A 16,114-nucleotide genomic window follows, 5' to 3' on the forward strand; every position below is an offset into this window, starting at 1 on the left:
TGCCCACACGCTCCGCCCGGGGCGGTGCCGGCCTCCGCTCCCGCAGCGATGCCGGCCGCTGCGGGGCGGGACCGGCGCTCCGCCCCACCCGGCACCCCCGGCGGAGGACACCGGGGGCCGCCTCGGGGCTCCGCGCCCGGAGAGGTGGCCGCCCTCCGCTGCGGACGCTGCCCGCACCCCCGCAGCCTTCGGCCTCCCGCCTTCCCTTCTCCTCCCCTTTCCGTCCCCTCCCGGTCCCTCCTCCCCGCCGGCGCCGGCCGTGCCCGCTTCACTCCCCGCCCCGGCTGAGGGGCGGCTGCCGCTGCTGCTGCTGCCGCCGGCGGCTCAGGCAAAATGTGCGAGCGCGGCAGCTTCTACCGGCAGGAGCTGAACAAGACTGTGTGGGAGGTGCCCCAGCGCTACCAGAACCTCACCCCAGTGGGCTCCGGTGCCTACGGCTCCGTCTGGTAGGTGCGGGGCAGCGGGAGAGGGGCCGGGAGCCGGCAGGTGCTGCCGGCCGGCGGCGGGGACGGACAATATCGGGGAGGCGGCCGTGCCGGGCGCCGGGGGCTCCGCGTGGAGCAGAGCGGGAGGGGACGGGGGCGCCGGCCGGGCTCAGCGGGGCCGGCCTGCAGCGTGCCGGGCCGGGGGCGTGCCCGCCGGGCTGTGCGGGGCCGGGGCTCTCGCCCGCGGGCCGGGCCGTGCCTCGCCGTAACCCGGGCAACCGGGCCCGCCACCGCCGGAGGGCGGCCCTTGCCGGCCCTCCCTCCGCTGCCCTCGCGGTCGCCCCCCGCCTGGCGGGGCACCTGTGAAGGAGCCGCGACTGCCCCGGAGCCGGGAATCCTGCACCGTCATGGCGTGCCCGAGCGGGCAGGACCGGGGCGCAGTGCGGGGCTCGGCTGGCGGAGCTCTGCCCGCTGCTGCCCCGGGAGCGGCCGCGGCCCTGCCGGCCCCAGCCCCGGGCTGTGATGGGGTTCTCCTTCCCGGCGGGACCGCCCGCCCTGCCCGGGATACGCGCCGCGAGCATGGGTCCTGGCCGCAGGAACAATGGAGGGAAGCCCCTGGAGCGGGGCCGGGGAGGGCAGGGGTCGGGCCGGCTGAGGAGGAGGAGGGCTTCACCCAGCCTTTCCGGGGGAAGATCAATGGCAAATTAGGGCAGATTGCTGCCCAGGGCAGGGCCGGAGGGTTGCGTAAGGGTTTATCGCATCTTATCATGAAACGTTTCCCTTCGTTTGATAATTACTGTATCAGGTTCGCACTTTCGGAAACCCCCGGTGCTGGTTGGGCTGTTACGTTCGTATTTGAAGAGCACTTAGCTATGTCTATAAAAGCTTTGAATCAATTTTTGGAAATAATAGAAATGTTTAAGGAGTTTCTGGAAAAGAATCGTTTCTTTGATAAGCCGAATTATGTGAAAACAACCCATCAGGGGCCTGTAAATAAATGTACAACACCAAAAAGATTTCTTTAGAACTTAACTTTTTGTGTGGGCTAAACCTGTGCAATAGTTGCTTGCTTCTTTCTCTTCACAGACACCAGAGAACGTTTGTGGAGTTCTGAACTAGATGGTCTTAAGGTCCTTTGCCCTGACCTTTCTATGAATCTATGATTTGTTGCTTCCTTCTTTAGCTCTGTGAAATGCCCCAATTACATGTAAACTGGGACTACGCAGTTCAAAAACCTCCAGCCATCAGCAGGAATGCTCCAGACTAGTGTGAAGTATCTCTGAATTCTTCTCTTTTTCTATTATTTCAGGCTTATGCTTGCACTAGGGAAATCCACGCAAATATTGTGTGACTTTGGGTACCTGCCATTGTAGTGAGGCATATAGTCCTGATTGATGTGAACAGTTTCACAAGGACCTAGTTCATTTAGACTACAAAATCTTAGTTTACTTTCTTCTCCTCTTTTATCTTTCGAACTTGGAGCTGGATATACGGTAGGAGAGTAACCACTGTTGTGCTCCAACTGAACCTGCATTTCTGGTTATTTTCCCTATTTGTGCTGACTTTGTTTTAAGGGGAAGACATACTCAGATGAAGTTTGTAATGGGGTGTCAAGACTTTTGGGAAATTGCAAAGGAAATGAAAACATGTGGTAGTTCACTTGCAGCACGGCTGGTGCTTTGGTTTTTTAAACTATGAGTGGTGTTAATCCATTGTACTTACTTCTTTTCTGCCTGCAAAGCCAAGGAAATCCTAGTATTTTGTCAATGGAGAAGTCTAGGAACTGGCATATAGAATGGAGACTGGAAGATGCCATGGGAAAGGTTTTCTCTGCAATATACATTTAAGACCAGACTACAGCAATAAAATGTTACTCTATATTAATAGCCTTGTTAACATCGATGAACTATAAACCTAAACAGAAGCTCGAATGTGAGGAAAAGGTTTGCATCTCTCTCAGAAAAGCCATCTATTTTTAGTGCCTATTGAAATTGATTTTTTTTTTTCCCCTGTGTGTGCATGTGCTTTACCCAGGAGACCCACAAGACACAATTGTTCCCTTGAGTAATGTCTGTATTGTAATATGAATAATTGTACTCCTGTTCAGTAGAATATCTAAAAACATATTTAACTCTTACAGAAATCACTGGAATAAAACAAATTCTTAAGTGTTCCGATGAATAGAAGCCAAAGCCCTGAACTCCAAACGCTGGCTTTAAAACAGGAACAAAGTTGTTGCAAAAAATCTTTTTCTACCTCAGTGAAATTCTTATCGAGTCCTACCTTTTCCTTCCTCAAAGTAAATTATCAGTCATATGTGATATACTTGTGCAACTAAAGTGATAACTGGTAATAAGAAACCTGTTGGAAATATTTGCATTTAAGCTAACTTTTGTTTGCCCTTTTCCTGCTTGCAGCTCAAAATCAATAGAAGTGGTTGTGTCAGGAGGCTGTGTTTTCAGCCAGTTTATTGACATTTTGTAAGTCAAATAGAATTCATGTTTGTTTTTTTATATGCAGACGAATCAAATGTGCTATGGAGGTAGATATTGTTTTAAAGCAGGTTCACTTGTAGAGAAGTATCTATATCAACCACAGTGCTTTCCAGAATGTTTGTGGGTTTTTTCATTTAGAGGTGGAATATGTATATAAAAGCAAACCTTCCAGAGCATTAAGAGCTTTAGTGCATTTCTCACTTTTTTTAATGACACATCATGAAGAACCGTCCTTGGGAATCCTCAGAACTCAGGTGCACTGCCAAGTGGAGTTGCATCTCAGCATCTACATAAACCACAGAGAGAACCGCATATTCTGAGTTCCCCTGTATTTTAACTCTGCAGAGGGCTTCCTTCTACCTGGGCTCTTTCCTGTGGCCGTGCCAGCTGGTGGGTGTTCTGTCATTTGCTCATGTCAGAACTGATACTTTCTTTTTAGATTTAGGAAAAAATATGAAAGCCCTGTGGAAGTATGGTTTATGTGTGCAGTGGTTCAGTTACATTGAAAATGATCAATGGAGTCCTCAAGACGTTTTGGTTAGTTTTTCTTTTGCCAGGAGCTGTTTGCATATTAGCAAGTAACAAATGTACATGCACAACTGTGTCTTTTGGAGTTGTTTTCTTTTTGTGCCATAGCTTTACTTATGAAGTTGAGGTTTGTTGTTTTGGGTTTTTTTTATGTTAAGCAATTATTTTTAGTCTTTCTCAAGCCAAAACTCAAAGTTTTCTTGAAAAATGCATTTTCAGTGTCCATCCTTAAAGTTGGATTTATGTCTCACAGAAGTCAGAGCTGGTTGACTCTTGTAGACCAGATGCTATCCCTGCTAATTGTGAGTTTAAAAATATTTCTGATTTTAAATGAAGTATGTAAGCTGACAGCTCTTTAGATGGGAAGCAAGCATGACTTTCGCAAGGTAATCTTCATCTACAACCGTCTTGTTTCAGTTCTAGAGAAAAGAGATGACTCATGTCTTGGGTCAAACTGCATTTTAAACTCTTGTCACTTGTGACTGTTCCTTTCAAATTAGAATTCTAGCTGTGTTTGAGTCTTTCAACTGTCCTAGTAATATAGCTTATAAACTGGAACTCTGGCCTGCAGTATCTCTGCCTCCCTGCTGTATTGCCCTGGTAGATCCACTATGGTTTGGTATGTGTTAACCTTTTCTTCTGGGAGCGGACATTACCACCTGCTTGAGAAGGAGCTGCTTTATCTCTTCTGTTCTTAAAGACTTTTTAATATATCACAAACTATGTAACATGGATACGTTTTTGGTTTACTGTTGGTTGTCTTATTTTTTTTAAGCCTGTATTCCTCCGTAAACTCTTTCAAACTGCTTAGTCCTATTTTTGCCTGGGAGGTACCGACAGTCTTCTGCAGGTACTGTCTCCCTGATCTGTCCAACAGGTTATTAGCATATTGCAAGCTCTGTGTTTTGCCTTCTCTGGAAATAACAGACCTTGCAAGGTGAACTGAAGTGAGTCCAGAGCTTCATCCCAGCCAGAAACTCCCACACTGTTTCCTCAGAAGCCTTTGGCATCAATAGTACTTATATCATCCAGTCAGTCTCTTTAAAATTTAAGAGTATGCAGTGCCTGACACCTACTTGGGTGACATAACATGTTTTAAAAGGGAGGCCTGCTAACTCAGAGTGTAAGGGTACAGGCCTCAGTTCAAGAAAAGCAGGAAAGCAAAGCCTGCCTTAAGTCATTTATTCAATGCAGTGTTTCTGCAGGTCCCTCTATCCTACAAACTTCAAGTACGTGCTTAAGACCCATTAAGTTTTTGTCCTGGCTACTTTTGAGTGAAGGTGGGGAATGGTGGGGTGACGGTTAGGCTTCTGTTTTGCTTTGAGGAAGTACAAGTGGAAAAACAGAAGCGGAAAGCTTTAATCCTGAATTTTAACCCTTCTTTCCCCCATCCACCCTGTCCTGTGCTTCTGGTTAGATTGTCACTCAAGTGTTTTGAGGGCAGTAGCTTGCAAGACATAACACGGTTGATACTGTCCTTTTCACATTGGGACCTCTAAGGAGATGCTAAGATAACTTGATAGCATGTGAGGTTTTCTGAAAGCTGGTATAAATTGTCTTTGACTGACAAAGAGAAAGATTCCTTCATCCAAGACTGTACTTGACGACTTTAGGATGGTGGTTTATTTTAAAGGTGTCTTTTACTTAGCTGTAGTGATACTAAGGGTATGATTTCAGCTACATGATTAGGTGACTGGAATTATGTGTCACTGTAACATTACATGCTAGTTTAAATGCTGAGATAAACTTTTAGAGTAGTAATATGAACCTGCTGTATGTAAATACAGCTGGAAACTGAAGACTGTGTAGATGTCTACAGGCCAAGGGTAGAATTGTTGGCATGTTGATTTCCATGGACTCCCCTGGGCCTGTTCTTCTTTTGGATTAAGTCTTTTGTTTCCAATGCTAATACACGAGCTGAACTTCATCCTACAAATGTTTATGCTTTTATTGGAAATATTTCAAACAATATTGTTAGAATACTGCTGTCCAAGATCTGTTATCAGTTGTATGGTTTTGGTATTCATCATTCAGAAGGAAGGTTTTGAAGCCTTTCATTAGTTTTGCTGATATTTACAATGAGCCCTTCTAAGCTTATTCGAGACTTGCTTGAAAATTGAGAAATGAAGGGTGATAGGAGAGTCCAGTGAGAGGCAGGAGACCTCTGAAGAGTGAGTATATGTAATAATGATACTTAGAACCAAGGCCTTTAAAGTGCTGCTCCAGTATGGAGGAGAAACTAAATACAAGCAGTTGTATGATCAGTGTTACAGGTTAGGAGGAGGGTCTTAGCAGCAACATTGCTGCAGTGAATGAATGAAAATAAGTGAAGCTACAAAACAATCTTGCTGAGTGAGCAAGACCCTCAGAGGAATATGATGAAATAGCCATTAGAAATGAAGACACAATGGGGTTTGCAGCTACAAAGCCAAGGGAGGTCAAGAATTCAAGAAATTTTGTGTAAGATACATTCTGAGCACTGGCCAAGGAGATATCACTAGAGAGTTCATTAAAAGTGGTTTTGTTGGAGTACTAGGATGGGATGCAGATTGCTCGACATTCCTTTGTCCAGTTTCATTATGCGTATTTTCCAGCTGTTGGAACAGTGTAGTTACTGACTTTGGAAAGGAAAAGGAAGTGGGATGGTAATTAGTGGGGTCAAGGTTCCTATTTTAAATGAGAATGTCTAAGAATGCTTTTAATGAAGGAGACTGAATCCGGAAGGAGGTGTTTGGAGAAGAATGAGAAGGGCTAAGAATGGCTATGACAGAGATCTCTGTAGCATGCTGTCGCTAAGCCTGTGGAGTACTTCGAGAGCAGATGACAAACATCTGTATGTATGAGGAGGGTGGTAGAAGGAATTGTAGGAAGGGTGAAGAAGAGCCAAGCTCAAGAATTGAGCAAGACCACTTTGTATTGTGCAGGCTTTCTTTCAGGAGGAATTAATGAGATCTTTTTTAGAGTGGGGGGACATGGGATGGAAGAAAGATGAGAGGCAGGAGATGCGCCTGTTGGGGCAGAAAGGCAGCAAGGATCATGGGATTACAGCTTTCTCTGTAGCTGTAGAAATATATTAGCAGAATAAAAATGCTCTGCAAAGAGTCTCCTCTGTCCCTACTTCAATCTAATCTGCACATGGTGCAGCAGTGGCATAGCTAACTGCTTTCCTCTCCAGCTGTAGGTTGTGATTGGGACTGCAGCTGGTTAGAGCACACAGTCCCTGTCTCGGAGACCTGAAAGTCTTAGGGCCTGGTTGCTACAACACAGCTTCCCAAGTAGCTGTTTGCAATTTCAGAACCTATTAGCTAGTTTGATATTTAGTTCTGTGTATACAGTCAGGAAGGGAGAGGGTGTTTCAAAACCCCTATGTTACCAGTGAACAAATTTTTACCATTTAATGGTTGTTTAATGGTTGTTGTAGGGAGAGAAACTGGGAAATGTGAAGGACAACTGGGAAGCAATAGGAAAAAGAAGGACAAGAATGTGAGATTTTTGTCTGTTTAGGTTTATGTGATGTATTTGAAAGCACTGGTATTTTTCATGTTAAACTTTATATCCACATTAACCATGAGCATTTCTACCTGTAACTTCAAAGTCTATAACTATTTGGTAGGTTTTTCTCTATTTTTAACAAAATGTTGAATAGAATACATTTGTTGTTAGCAGTGTACTGGCTTAGTGGCAGCTGACTGATTTTCTTGTTTACATACTGACATCGGGCTTGTGGGTATCTAAAAGCCATGATTATTTTAGTCTCCATGAGCTGGTTACACATGCTGAAGAAGCCAACAGCTTATGACCCCAACCTTTTGTATGTTGTTCTCACAAGTATGATTATAAATGTATCACTCCCACTGACATAAGCTGTACTGTCTATAACTTCACCAAGAAAAGTGTGACTGTTTCTTTGTAAAGTTATTTGACTATTTAGGTCACTGTGGAAACATAAGAGATCAGGAAATAAAAATAGCTCGTGGATTCAGAGCCTGATACAGCATTTTTATGTTGCATTGAAAGAAGACTGGTGAGGTATTCATGTAAACATATGGATACCAATTATTTTTTTTAGTATTTTTCAGTGTCTGCTTAAAAGTATGCGCACAATCTTGTGTTGCTTATGGAGCAATTATACTGCATATGTTAAGAGATACTTTGTGTTTTTATATTTAGATTTAGTGGAAAATTATTCTGAGATAATTGACAGTGATGGTATTAAAGCCAAAACCATGCTAGTGCTCAGCATGGTGTGTTGGAATAATACCCAAGTGATGGGATGTAATTTTACAATACAATAACCTGTCGTCATCATCAAGCAAGGGTGGTTTTTTTACCTCTAGTAAGGAGATTAACATGTCCTTTCAGAGCCACCTATTACTCGTCTTCCCACCTTTTGTCTTGCTACAGTCTCATTCTTCTTTATGATTTCTTTCTTATGCACATATATGTAATGATATATGTGGTTTAGTAAACAAGCACATGCTCCAGACCTTAAATCTAGCTCTTACAAGATGGAAATCACCAACTTGAACCTGCATAAAGTAACAAAATGTTTATCAAGAAGCAACTAGTGAACCATTTCCTGGGTTTACTTTGCTGCTTAACTTAAGCTTACTGCGTGTGGCCTTTTTCTGTTGTTCTCTTGCTGCACTGCCAATAGCTGTTATGGTCCGTTTTCTGGTATTAGATAGATGGTGTGTGTGCTTTTTTTTTTCAAGACTATTCCGTATCTCAATAATAGGTAGCTGTGTTTACCAAAAAATATTAAAAAGGGTGTTCATTCACTGCAGTTGTGAAGAACCCAGATTATATGATTGGACACTAGAAGATGTCCCAGGCCAGGGTTCCTGTGTGTCCCCCTTTTCTATCTTGCTTGCTAATGCTTACAGTAAAGGCTGCCTACCTCAATGATTAGATGCATTCTGTGCTGACCACTCTTCCATTCCTTTCCCTAAGTACTTGCTCACATACACCCTTCTGCTCCTGTTACTTGTTTTTTTCTCAGGAAGTCAGGATCTTACAAATTAAGGGTGCATTTATCCACAAGGATGTTCTTGTCTCCTGCAATAGAAGGAATCAGTGGGTATGTGAAAGGATGCTGAGGTCTGTAGATAAGAGCTCAAAGTTGTGAATCTGTATTTTGAGCATGAATTGTGGGTTGTTGTTTTTTTCTTTGTGTTTGGTTTTGTTTTGGGTTTTTTTTTAATTATTATTTATTTATTTATTTTATTTTTTCCTTTGGGTTTTTTTTTTTGGGTTTTGTTTTGGTGGTTTTTTTTTCTCATAGAACTTGTGTGTAATGAAAGTCATCTGAAGGAATGTGACCCAATGAAGGAAACAAACCTGTGTTGTGATGCAGTGAAAGAAATAAAAATAGAAGTATGGAACAATATGGGGAAAACCCAGCCCCACTGTCATTGTCACATGGAGCAAACTTAAGGATCTGTTTACATACAGCATTCCCTCCAAGTTTGGTATAGCGTGTCCAACCAGTTGTCAAACTTGCAATGATGTAAAGGTAACAGCCTCACAAGCTGGGACACTGAATTATGTAACATAAATTGAAAAATTTAGTCTTTGTGTTTTTTGCACTTAACCTCAAATCAGTCACTTTGAATAAGTAACCCTAATTATTTGTACAGATATAATGCTTCCACAAGCAAATGCAGACAGCCAAATCCTCATGGTTATCTGGGGATGGTAACCTGCAGCAAATGGAGATTTTGCTGCAGACACAAGACTGACACTACATGTAACAGCTTGGGACATGCCTTCATTGTGCATCAGCTAGACCTGAGCTGGCTGCAGGAAAGGAGTCATTAGACTGAACCCTGCACTCAAGCTGAACTTTTTCCAGGCATCATGAGTAGTACTGTGCCCAGCTAAGAAGCCCTTTCAGAGCCCAAAGCATGATGAAGTTTAGGGCCTGGCTGTAGTCTGAGGAGCTAGTTGATCCCAGGAAGAGTTCTTTCAGCAATGGATACTGGAGTTTACTAAGTTGGGTGCGAGTTGACTCCATATGTGGTTTGTTAGATTGGGATCCTGCAAGCAGCCCTCCAGCTGTTGAAGCAAATTTGATGCTGAAGGCTAAGTAGCCATAGCTGTATAGTGTTCTCCTAATCCCAAAGGTTCAGAGCGGGCTGTGCATGAGTGGCTTGTCTGTCCAGTATTACCACTCTGCAACCACAGAGGATAAACTGTCCATGGGATACTAGGGAAATGACCATATGTATGGCCATGTTTATAAACATCAGCTACTAAAAATCCATGCTGCAACAGAAGTCATGAAGTTAAATTCCTGTGCTCTCTGCTTCCTGAGTTTCTGGACTGTGCTAGCTTCTTGTGTTCAAACTTTTCTCTGAAACCTTAAGAGCTGGGAAAAATATGCATCTAAATAAGAGTTTTGTATTTAATCTACTGGAACTTCGTCCTGGGTTCAGCAGTAGCAGTCATTTTTCTCCTTCTTAGTAGCTGGTGCAGTGCTGTAGTTTTGACTTTCAGCCTGGTAACAGCGCTGATAACACCGATGTTTTTAGTTGCTGCTCAGTAATGTTTACTCCGACCAAGGACTTTCTGAGCCTCATGCTCTGCCAGGGAGGAGGGGAAGCCGGGAGGAAGCAGAGACAGGGCACCTGACCCAAACTAACCAAAGAGATATTCCATACCACAGCACGTCATGCCCACTATATAAACTGGGGGCAGTTACCCAGAAGGGCGAGATCACTGCTCGGGTCGGGCTGGGTATCGGTCGGTGTTATTCCCTTGTTATTTCCCTTATCATTATTATTATTGGTGGCAGCAGCAGTGGTTTGTGTTATACCTTAGTTACTGGACTGCTCTTATCTCAACCCGTGGGAGTTACATTCTTCGATTTTCCTCCCCATCCCTCTGGGAGTGGGGGGAGGAAGGAGGAGGGGAGTGAGTGAGTGGCTGCATGGCTCTGGGTTGCCGGCTGAGCTTAAACCACAACAAACTTCAATAGAATTATTAAATATAGGAGTTGACAACACTGAAAAGGTTAGTCTAATTTAAGCAATGATTGATAACTACACTAAGAAAAAGTCTCTAGTCTGTGTGAAAATGATGCCGTCCTTGCAAGCAGTATAATGGTTTTTTATCCTTGATCTTGAAAAGGACAGACAGCAAGAAAATGTCATAACTGCAAAGGCTTCTGGGTCAAGAATGATCCCATCTGAAAAAGCTATTGCTAAGATTGTTCCCGAGTTGTTTCTTGTAAATTAAAAAAAAAAAAAAATTATTGTATTTCTTTTTTCATTATGATAGTCTGTCTAAAGTGATGTTCCCTTATTGAGGCATGTGAGCAAACTGTTGAGTGACAGTGTCAGAAATGCTCACTGACGATGCACAGTTAAAAAGTCACTTATTTTCACTGCCTACAAGAAATGAAATACAACAAAGAATAGATTAGAGATAAGAGGTGATACCCACTTTGCAAGTATCGGAGTTTATCTCCATCATACTATTCTGTCCAGCTACATAAGATAACATCATAATCGGAGGTAAGACACCTCAGAATAACTAGCTTCAAAGAAACTCAGGTAATAGTAGCTGAACCACTGGAACGGTGGTTTGTTTCCTGGTGTGAGTATAAACACATGTGGCTGGCCAAAGCTGCAGCCTGTAGAAATTAACCTTGTGAAAGAAAAAGGTGCTGTAAGTTGCCTGCAGTTGTTTGTGAGATGGTGGAAGCACCAAGAGACTGGCAGAGAAGCCTTCTGCAGTCTCAATGTAGAAGTGGGGAAGGTGTGTGTCAGGTATCATGCAGAGTAAGGGAAGATGAGGACCTCTCACCCTTTTCTTTCCCATTAAAATCACACTAGTTAACAGCATGAGTTTGTTCTGGCTTTTTTTTTTTTTCTTAGGAAGCTGTTTTGAATAATTTTAATCAGGCTGGTTACAAGGCCCCATGACAGCGTTTGCAGGTGCCAAGCACAGGTGGATCCCTGTTTTCACTGTGACTGGGGCCACGTATGTCCTGTCCAGAGATAAGTCTGGAAGCTGAACATTCTTGGGGAAGACACACAGAAAGGGAAGCAGCTTGTCCTGCTAACAGGTTTCTCAGGGGATGATTAAGGTTTCGGGGGACAACCTAGAATGCAGCTATGATGATAAAATAGCAAGAGGGGGAGAACAAGTCTAAAACAGGAGGTGTTAAGTGTTCATGGGAAGGAAAGCCTGCTGCTTGCAGAATGTGATCACAGGCAGCAGCAGATCAGAGATGCAAATCATTCTTGAATCTGACAAATGAGAGTTCAAAGAGTTTGAAATCTATATATTTTAATGTTTCATTATTAATAACTTGAATTATGATGATGGTAAACTAGGCAAGGGAAGAGCCTGGAGGCATTAGCTCTGATTATCATTTGGTACATTCTTGACTGCAGAGAGCTCATTTAGACCAAGTGAGTCCCTGGCCTATGCAGCTTCAATTCACAATTTGCCTTTGGAGGTACCAGGACTCAAGTTGCCATTTGTTTTCTTTATTCTTCCACCCCCACCCCCCACCCCCGCCCCCTCACTGCTTCCTTATGTGCTGCCATCCTGGGTCTAAAAAGCTGCTGTCCTAAGAATTACTGAACCTAAAAAAAAATAGTGCTTTGTTCTATCTGAAAGCTTTGCAGCCTTGAGTCATATGGAGGGTAAAAAGCAATCCATCTTAAAGATTGGTGGGTTTTAAATCACTGAAACCAACATTTGACCTTAGAATTGGGAGGAGAAGGATGTTTATCATAATAACGCAATTTAAAACCTAATTCCTACTAGCCTTGTCTAATGTACACAGTATTTCACAAACTGGTACAAGCATGAGTGAGAAAGCTTGTGAATTACCAGAAGAGCTGAGATTTAAGCACAGCCTGCTGTTTTTACAATGTTATTTATTTATCTGGAATAAACATTTCCTTTTCTACTGGAAAAAAAAATGGAAAGGATATAGAGGGTGTATGTATTTGTGAGTCTTGGCGGAGTTCTCCAGTGGCTTCATTGGCCAGGATTACACAGAGGGCAATTAGATCTAATCTTTGTTACATAAACATGAAGTGTTGTCTTCCTTTTTATTTCTTCAGATTTACTTGTGCAACTTTCGTGTTGCCCGTATGGCAAGTCCTGTGGAATTTAAGATACTTCTGTTGTTAGTTCTTCTCACACTGTTCATTCCTTGAGCTACTCCACATGTTTGGGCAACAGTGTCTTCATCTGGAATACCTGGGTACCTATCCTACTATCAGAACAAGTATCTCTATCATATCCCTTCCACCCACTCCTCAGAGTGATACCAGTCTTCTTCCTATGCTTGCTTTCTTCTGCTCAGGGAATGCCCTTCCTGATATCCTCAGCAAAGCCACAACCCTGTACACCTTTAAAACTTCCCTGAGGATCTGCTTCTGTGATGCTTGCAAGAAACTAGCTAAGTAATCTGCTTACCTATTTCATTTATCTCATGACTCACTCCTTCCATGGTGCCTGCAAGAAACTTGTTGATTAAATCTACTTGATCTTAACTCTTTTTTTTATGAAATAAAAATGTTGCCGGATTTTTCCCTGCATTGGTTGGGTGAATTCTAGGATAACTGGATCACAGTCATCTTTTGGATGCCACTCTGTTCTTCCTGCCCATTTGTTGCTTGTATCCTTAGTTCTTTTTATTAAAAATATCCCCTCATCCCCTAACTGCTTACAAATAAAGAGGTTTCGGTCTTCACTTGGCTCTTCATGAGTTTAGCAGAGCACCAGAGATGTGTAGGAGTCCACATATTTGGATCTGATTATCAGCTCTGTATTAATTTGGGAGCTACTCCAGCCACAATCAATGGTTTCTGCCTCTAGCAGGTGTCTGCTTCCACAGTTTGCAGGAGCGTCTAAAACACTGTTCGTAAGGAGCTAATAGCTTTCAGCGTGACCATTGACTCTTGTCATCCTATGCTATGCATTTTTTGTTACCTACTTTTTGTGTTTGTAACTCCAAGAAAGTTCTGTAACCTGTTTGAAGGTTTTCAGCTTGTTAATGCTCTTTAGCAAGCACAGATAACATTATCCATACTTTAAACAGAGAATTTTGAGGTATTTTAATTTAATACAATTTTGACTTAATGGATAAGAGTAACAAGTTAAAGACTTTTTTTTTTTCTTCATAAGAGAAGGTAGCAATCTGATTTTTGTTTGGTTTTGTTTGGTTTTTTTTCAGTTGTACTGTGTAGTGTCATGAAGCAGTACATACAGAGATCATTTCTATTCCTATCCTTCAGAACAGGCAGCACTTATTTGTGGCTTGTTGTGCTTGTCATGTCTTTCTAATGCATAAAAATCAATGGGTTTCCCATTGGTGCAAATGGTAGTGTTTGTATTTAGTGTCTTCTTCAGCGGGGCATTTCCATCTGCATGAAGTAAAGAACATGCTGTATGTCAGCAGGATGTGTGGGCTGGAGTGTGAGACGTACCCCTGTTCACTTGTTACCAGCATTTCGCAAGGAAATGGCTCTGTCTGCATCCTAATTTGATACCAGTTTTGTGGCATTATCATCTAGCAAGCTAATGGTCACGTAGGTGATTAATATTGCTAGACACAATGGCAGTGTTCCTCTAATTAGTAAAGACTTCAGTTTGTTCAGAGTTTGAATCCCTGCATTCCCTACAAGCCTTGCCTTGGAGGTTGAGGCTGGAGCTGCACTAATAGAGCTGATCTCTGGTTACTTTTCCTGCCACATGGGGAAGGGTTACCTGGGGATGAGTCCTGAACATTATTATGAGCATTAGTAATTTGCCAGGTGGAAAGCAAGGAAACTGTCTTTGAATACTCAGTTACTGCTGACTAGCTCTCCCGGTGGCAGTCCCTGTATGAAGCGTGAAAATGGGCAAAGGAAGGACAAAGAGCTCCCAAGAGAATACAGGTTTCTCCAGGAAACTAGCCGAGAGCTTTGAAGTAGAACATGCCATCAACGCGGACTTTTTCCTCTTCCAGCTCAGCTTATGATACCAAAACAAGACAGAAGGTGGCAGTAAAAAAGCTTTCAAGACCTTTTCAATCGCTTATTCATGCGCGGAGGACCTACAGGGAGCTTAGGTTGCTTAAGCACATGAAGCATGAGAACGTAAGTGGAGAGTGACTTCTTTCCCTTCGGATTTTCATGACAAAAGTTTGCAATGTAGGCTTAATTTCAGTTAGGTGCAATCTTTGTTAAAAAGTATATGCAATTCTCTAGCTACCCAAGATACCATAAGCCGTCTTATGTGAAGTCACTGGACTTCAGAGACTTCTTTAGGGACTTTCAGTAAAAGGCTGCCTTTCTATGTAAAAAATATCTAAATTCATCTTGAAGATGCAGCTGATGAAATCCAAAACAAGTGATCCCAACTTCCCTAATAAAGTAATACTCTGCTTGCTGCTGCTGGATGCTCTTGAAATAGCAGTCCAGGAAAAAAATAACTCAAGCCTGCTTTTGCTGAATTTGGATTCTCTTGAGAAATTAAGGGCAGATACTGTCATTGACATTAACAGCAGTGTAATATTTAGATGAACAATTTAGATCTACAATAGTAGAACTTCAGGCCCCAAATAATTCAGTACTACTCTATGTTGCAAACAGTTGATTTCTGTGTGAGTATCCATCTGCTTAAAAGTAACTTGATGAATTAAAGCCCGAATAAAATAAAGTGGGTCGAAAAGTATCCTGGAGAAAAGATGCTAAGAAAGCTAAATAACATCAGAATGAGAAACCCCATGAAACTGTGCATAATTTTAAATATACAGGTGTATAAACTATGTGTCAGTTTTTTTGTAACGGGGTATGACTTTTCCTGCCTTTATTTTTGACTGTCTAGAGTCCTGTTGTAATTACTTATACTAATTAATATAATTTTCTGTTGGTTATGGAGATAGCTGAGGCTATACCTGTCCAGACCACCTATTGTACCAGTTATACTAAGTTTTCAAGACGACAGAATGTCATATTTTTGCCAGTTTCATCACCAGAATGCCAAGCACTGTCATTACTGATTCCATGTTGCTTTACAGATGTCTAAAAATAAACTGTTGATTCCCTCCTCTTTCAGGTCATAGGATTGCTGGATGTTTTTACACCTGCAACATCAATAGAAAATTTTAATGAAGTGTAAGTAAAATTGTAAACTCATTCTGGCTAGTTAGTAAGTACCACTCTGGTGTTTAAAAAGAAGCATGAACTGTTCTAGTGGACTTGCAGCCACAGATGGCTTTGGGTGAAGAACCCCAATAAATCCATTTGCAACTTTTCCCCTGAAGAGGAGGCAGGAGGATGGGGCTCATTTTTGTACTTTCTTGAATGATAGTTAATAAGATTATAGGTATATGATAAGTGGTTTGGTGCTACATAAATGCCAGTAAACTTAAAACTTTTTCAGTTCATTTATGTGTTAGCTGTAGATTATTTTTTCACAGCTAGATGGGATAGTTCAGGAATGCAGGAAAGTGTCGGTTAACTGAGACAACATAAATTTAGGCTAGATTTCTGACTAGGTGTATTTTCATGTTGCATGTACGATTTATGCTGAGTTCCTCTTGGTTTACATCCTTTATAAGCGCTTACATAAACAAGTTAGCAGAAAAAATAGTAACCAATATATTTTTGTCTCCATGGAAATTAGTGCCAAACACCTTTGACTCTGGGGCAAAAT

The 16,114-nt window shown here is 42.4% G+C and overlaps 1 protein-coding gene across 3 annotated transcripts in view; it reads left to right on the forward strand.

Moving 5' to 3' along the window:
• The first annotated feature begins 248 nt into the window (after window positions 1–248).
• The window catches only part of MAPK11 (mitogen-activated protein kinase 11), a 31,845-nt gene continuing 15,979 nt past the window's right edge, over window positions 249–16,114 (forward strand). For all 3 annotated transcript variants that reach the window (XM_065665064.1, XM_065665069.1, XM_065665079.1), the window contains exons 1-3: window positions 249–446; window positions 14,424–14,553; window positions 15,515–15,573. In XM_065665064.1, the coding sequence (XP_065521136.1) occupies window positions 334–446; window positions 14,424–14,553; window positions 15,515–15,573 (302 nt within the window). In that variant the 5' untranslated portion in view covers window positions 249–333. The remainder of the gene's footprint in view (window positions 447–14,423; window positions 14,554–15,514; window positions 15,574–16,114) is intronic.

The sequence above is a fragment of the Lathamus discolor genome, chromosome 1 (genome assembly GCF_037157495.1).
Source record: "Lathamus discolor isolate bLatDis1 chromosome 1, bLatDis1.hap1, whole genome shotgun sequence".
NCBI lineage: Eukaryota > Metazoa > Chordata > Aves > Psittaciformes > Psittacidae > Lathamus > Lathamus discolor.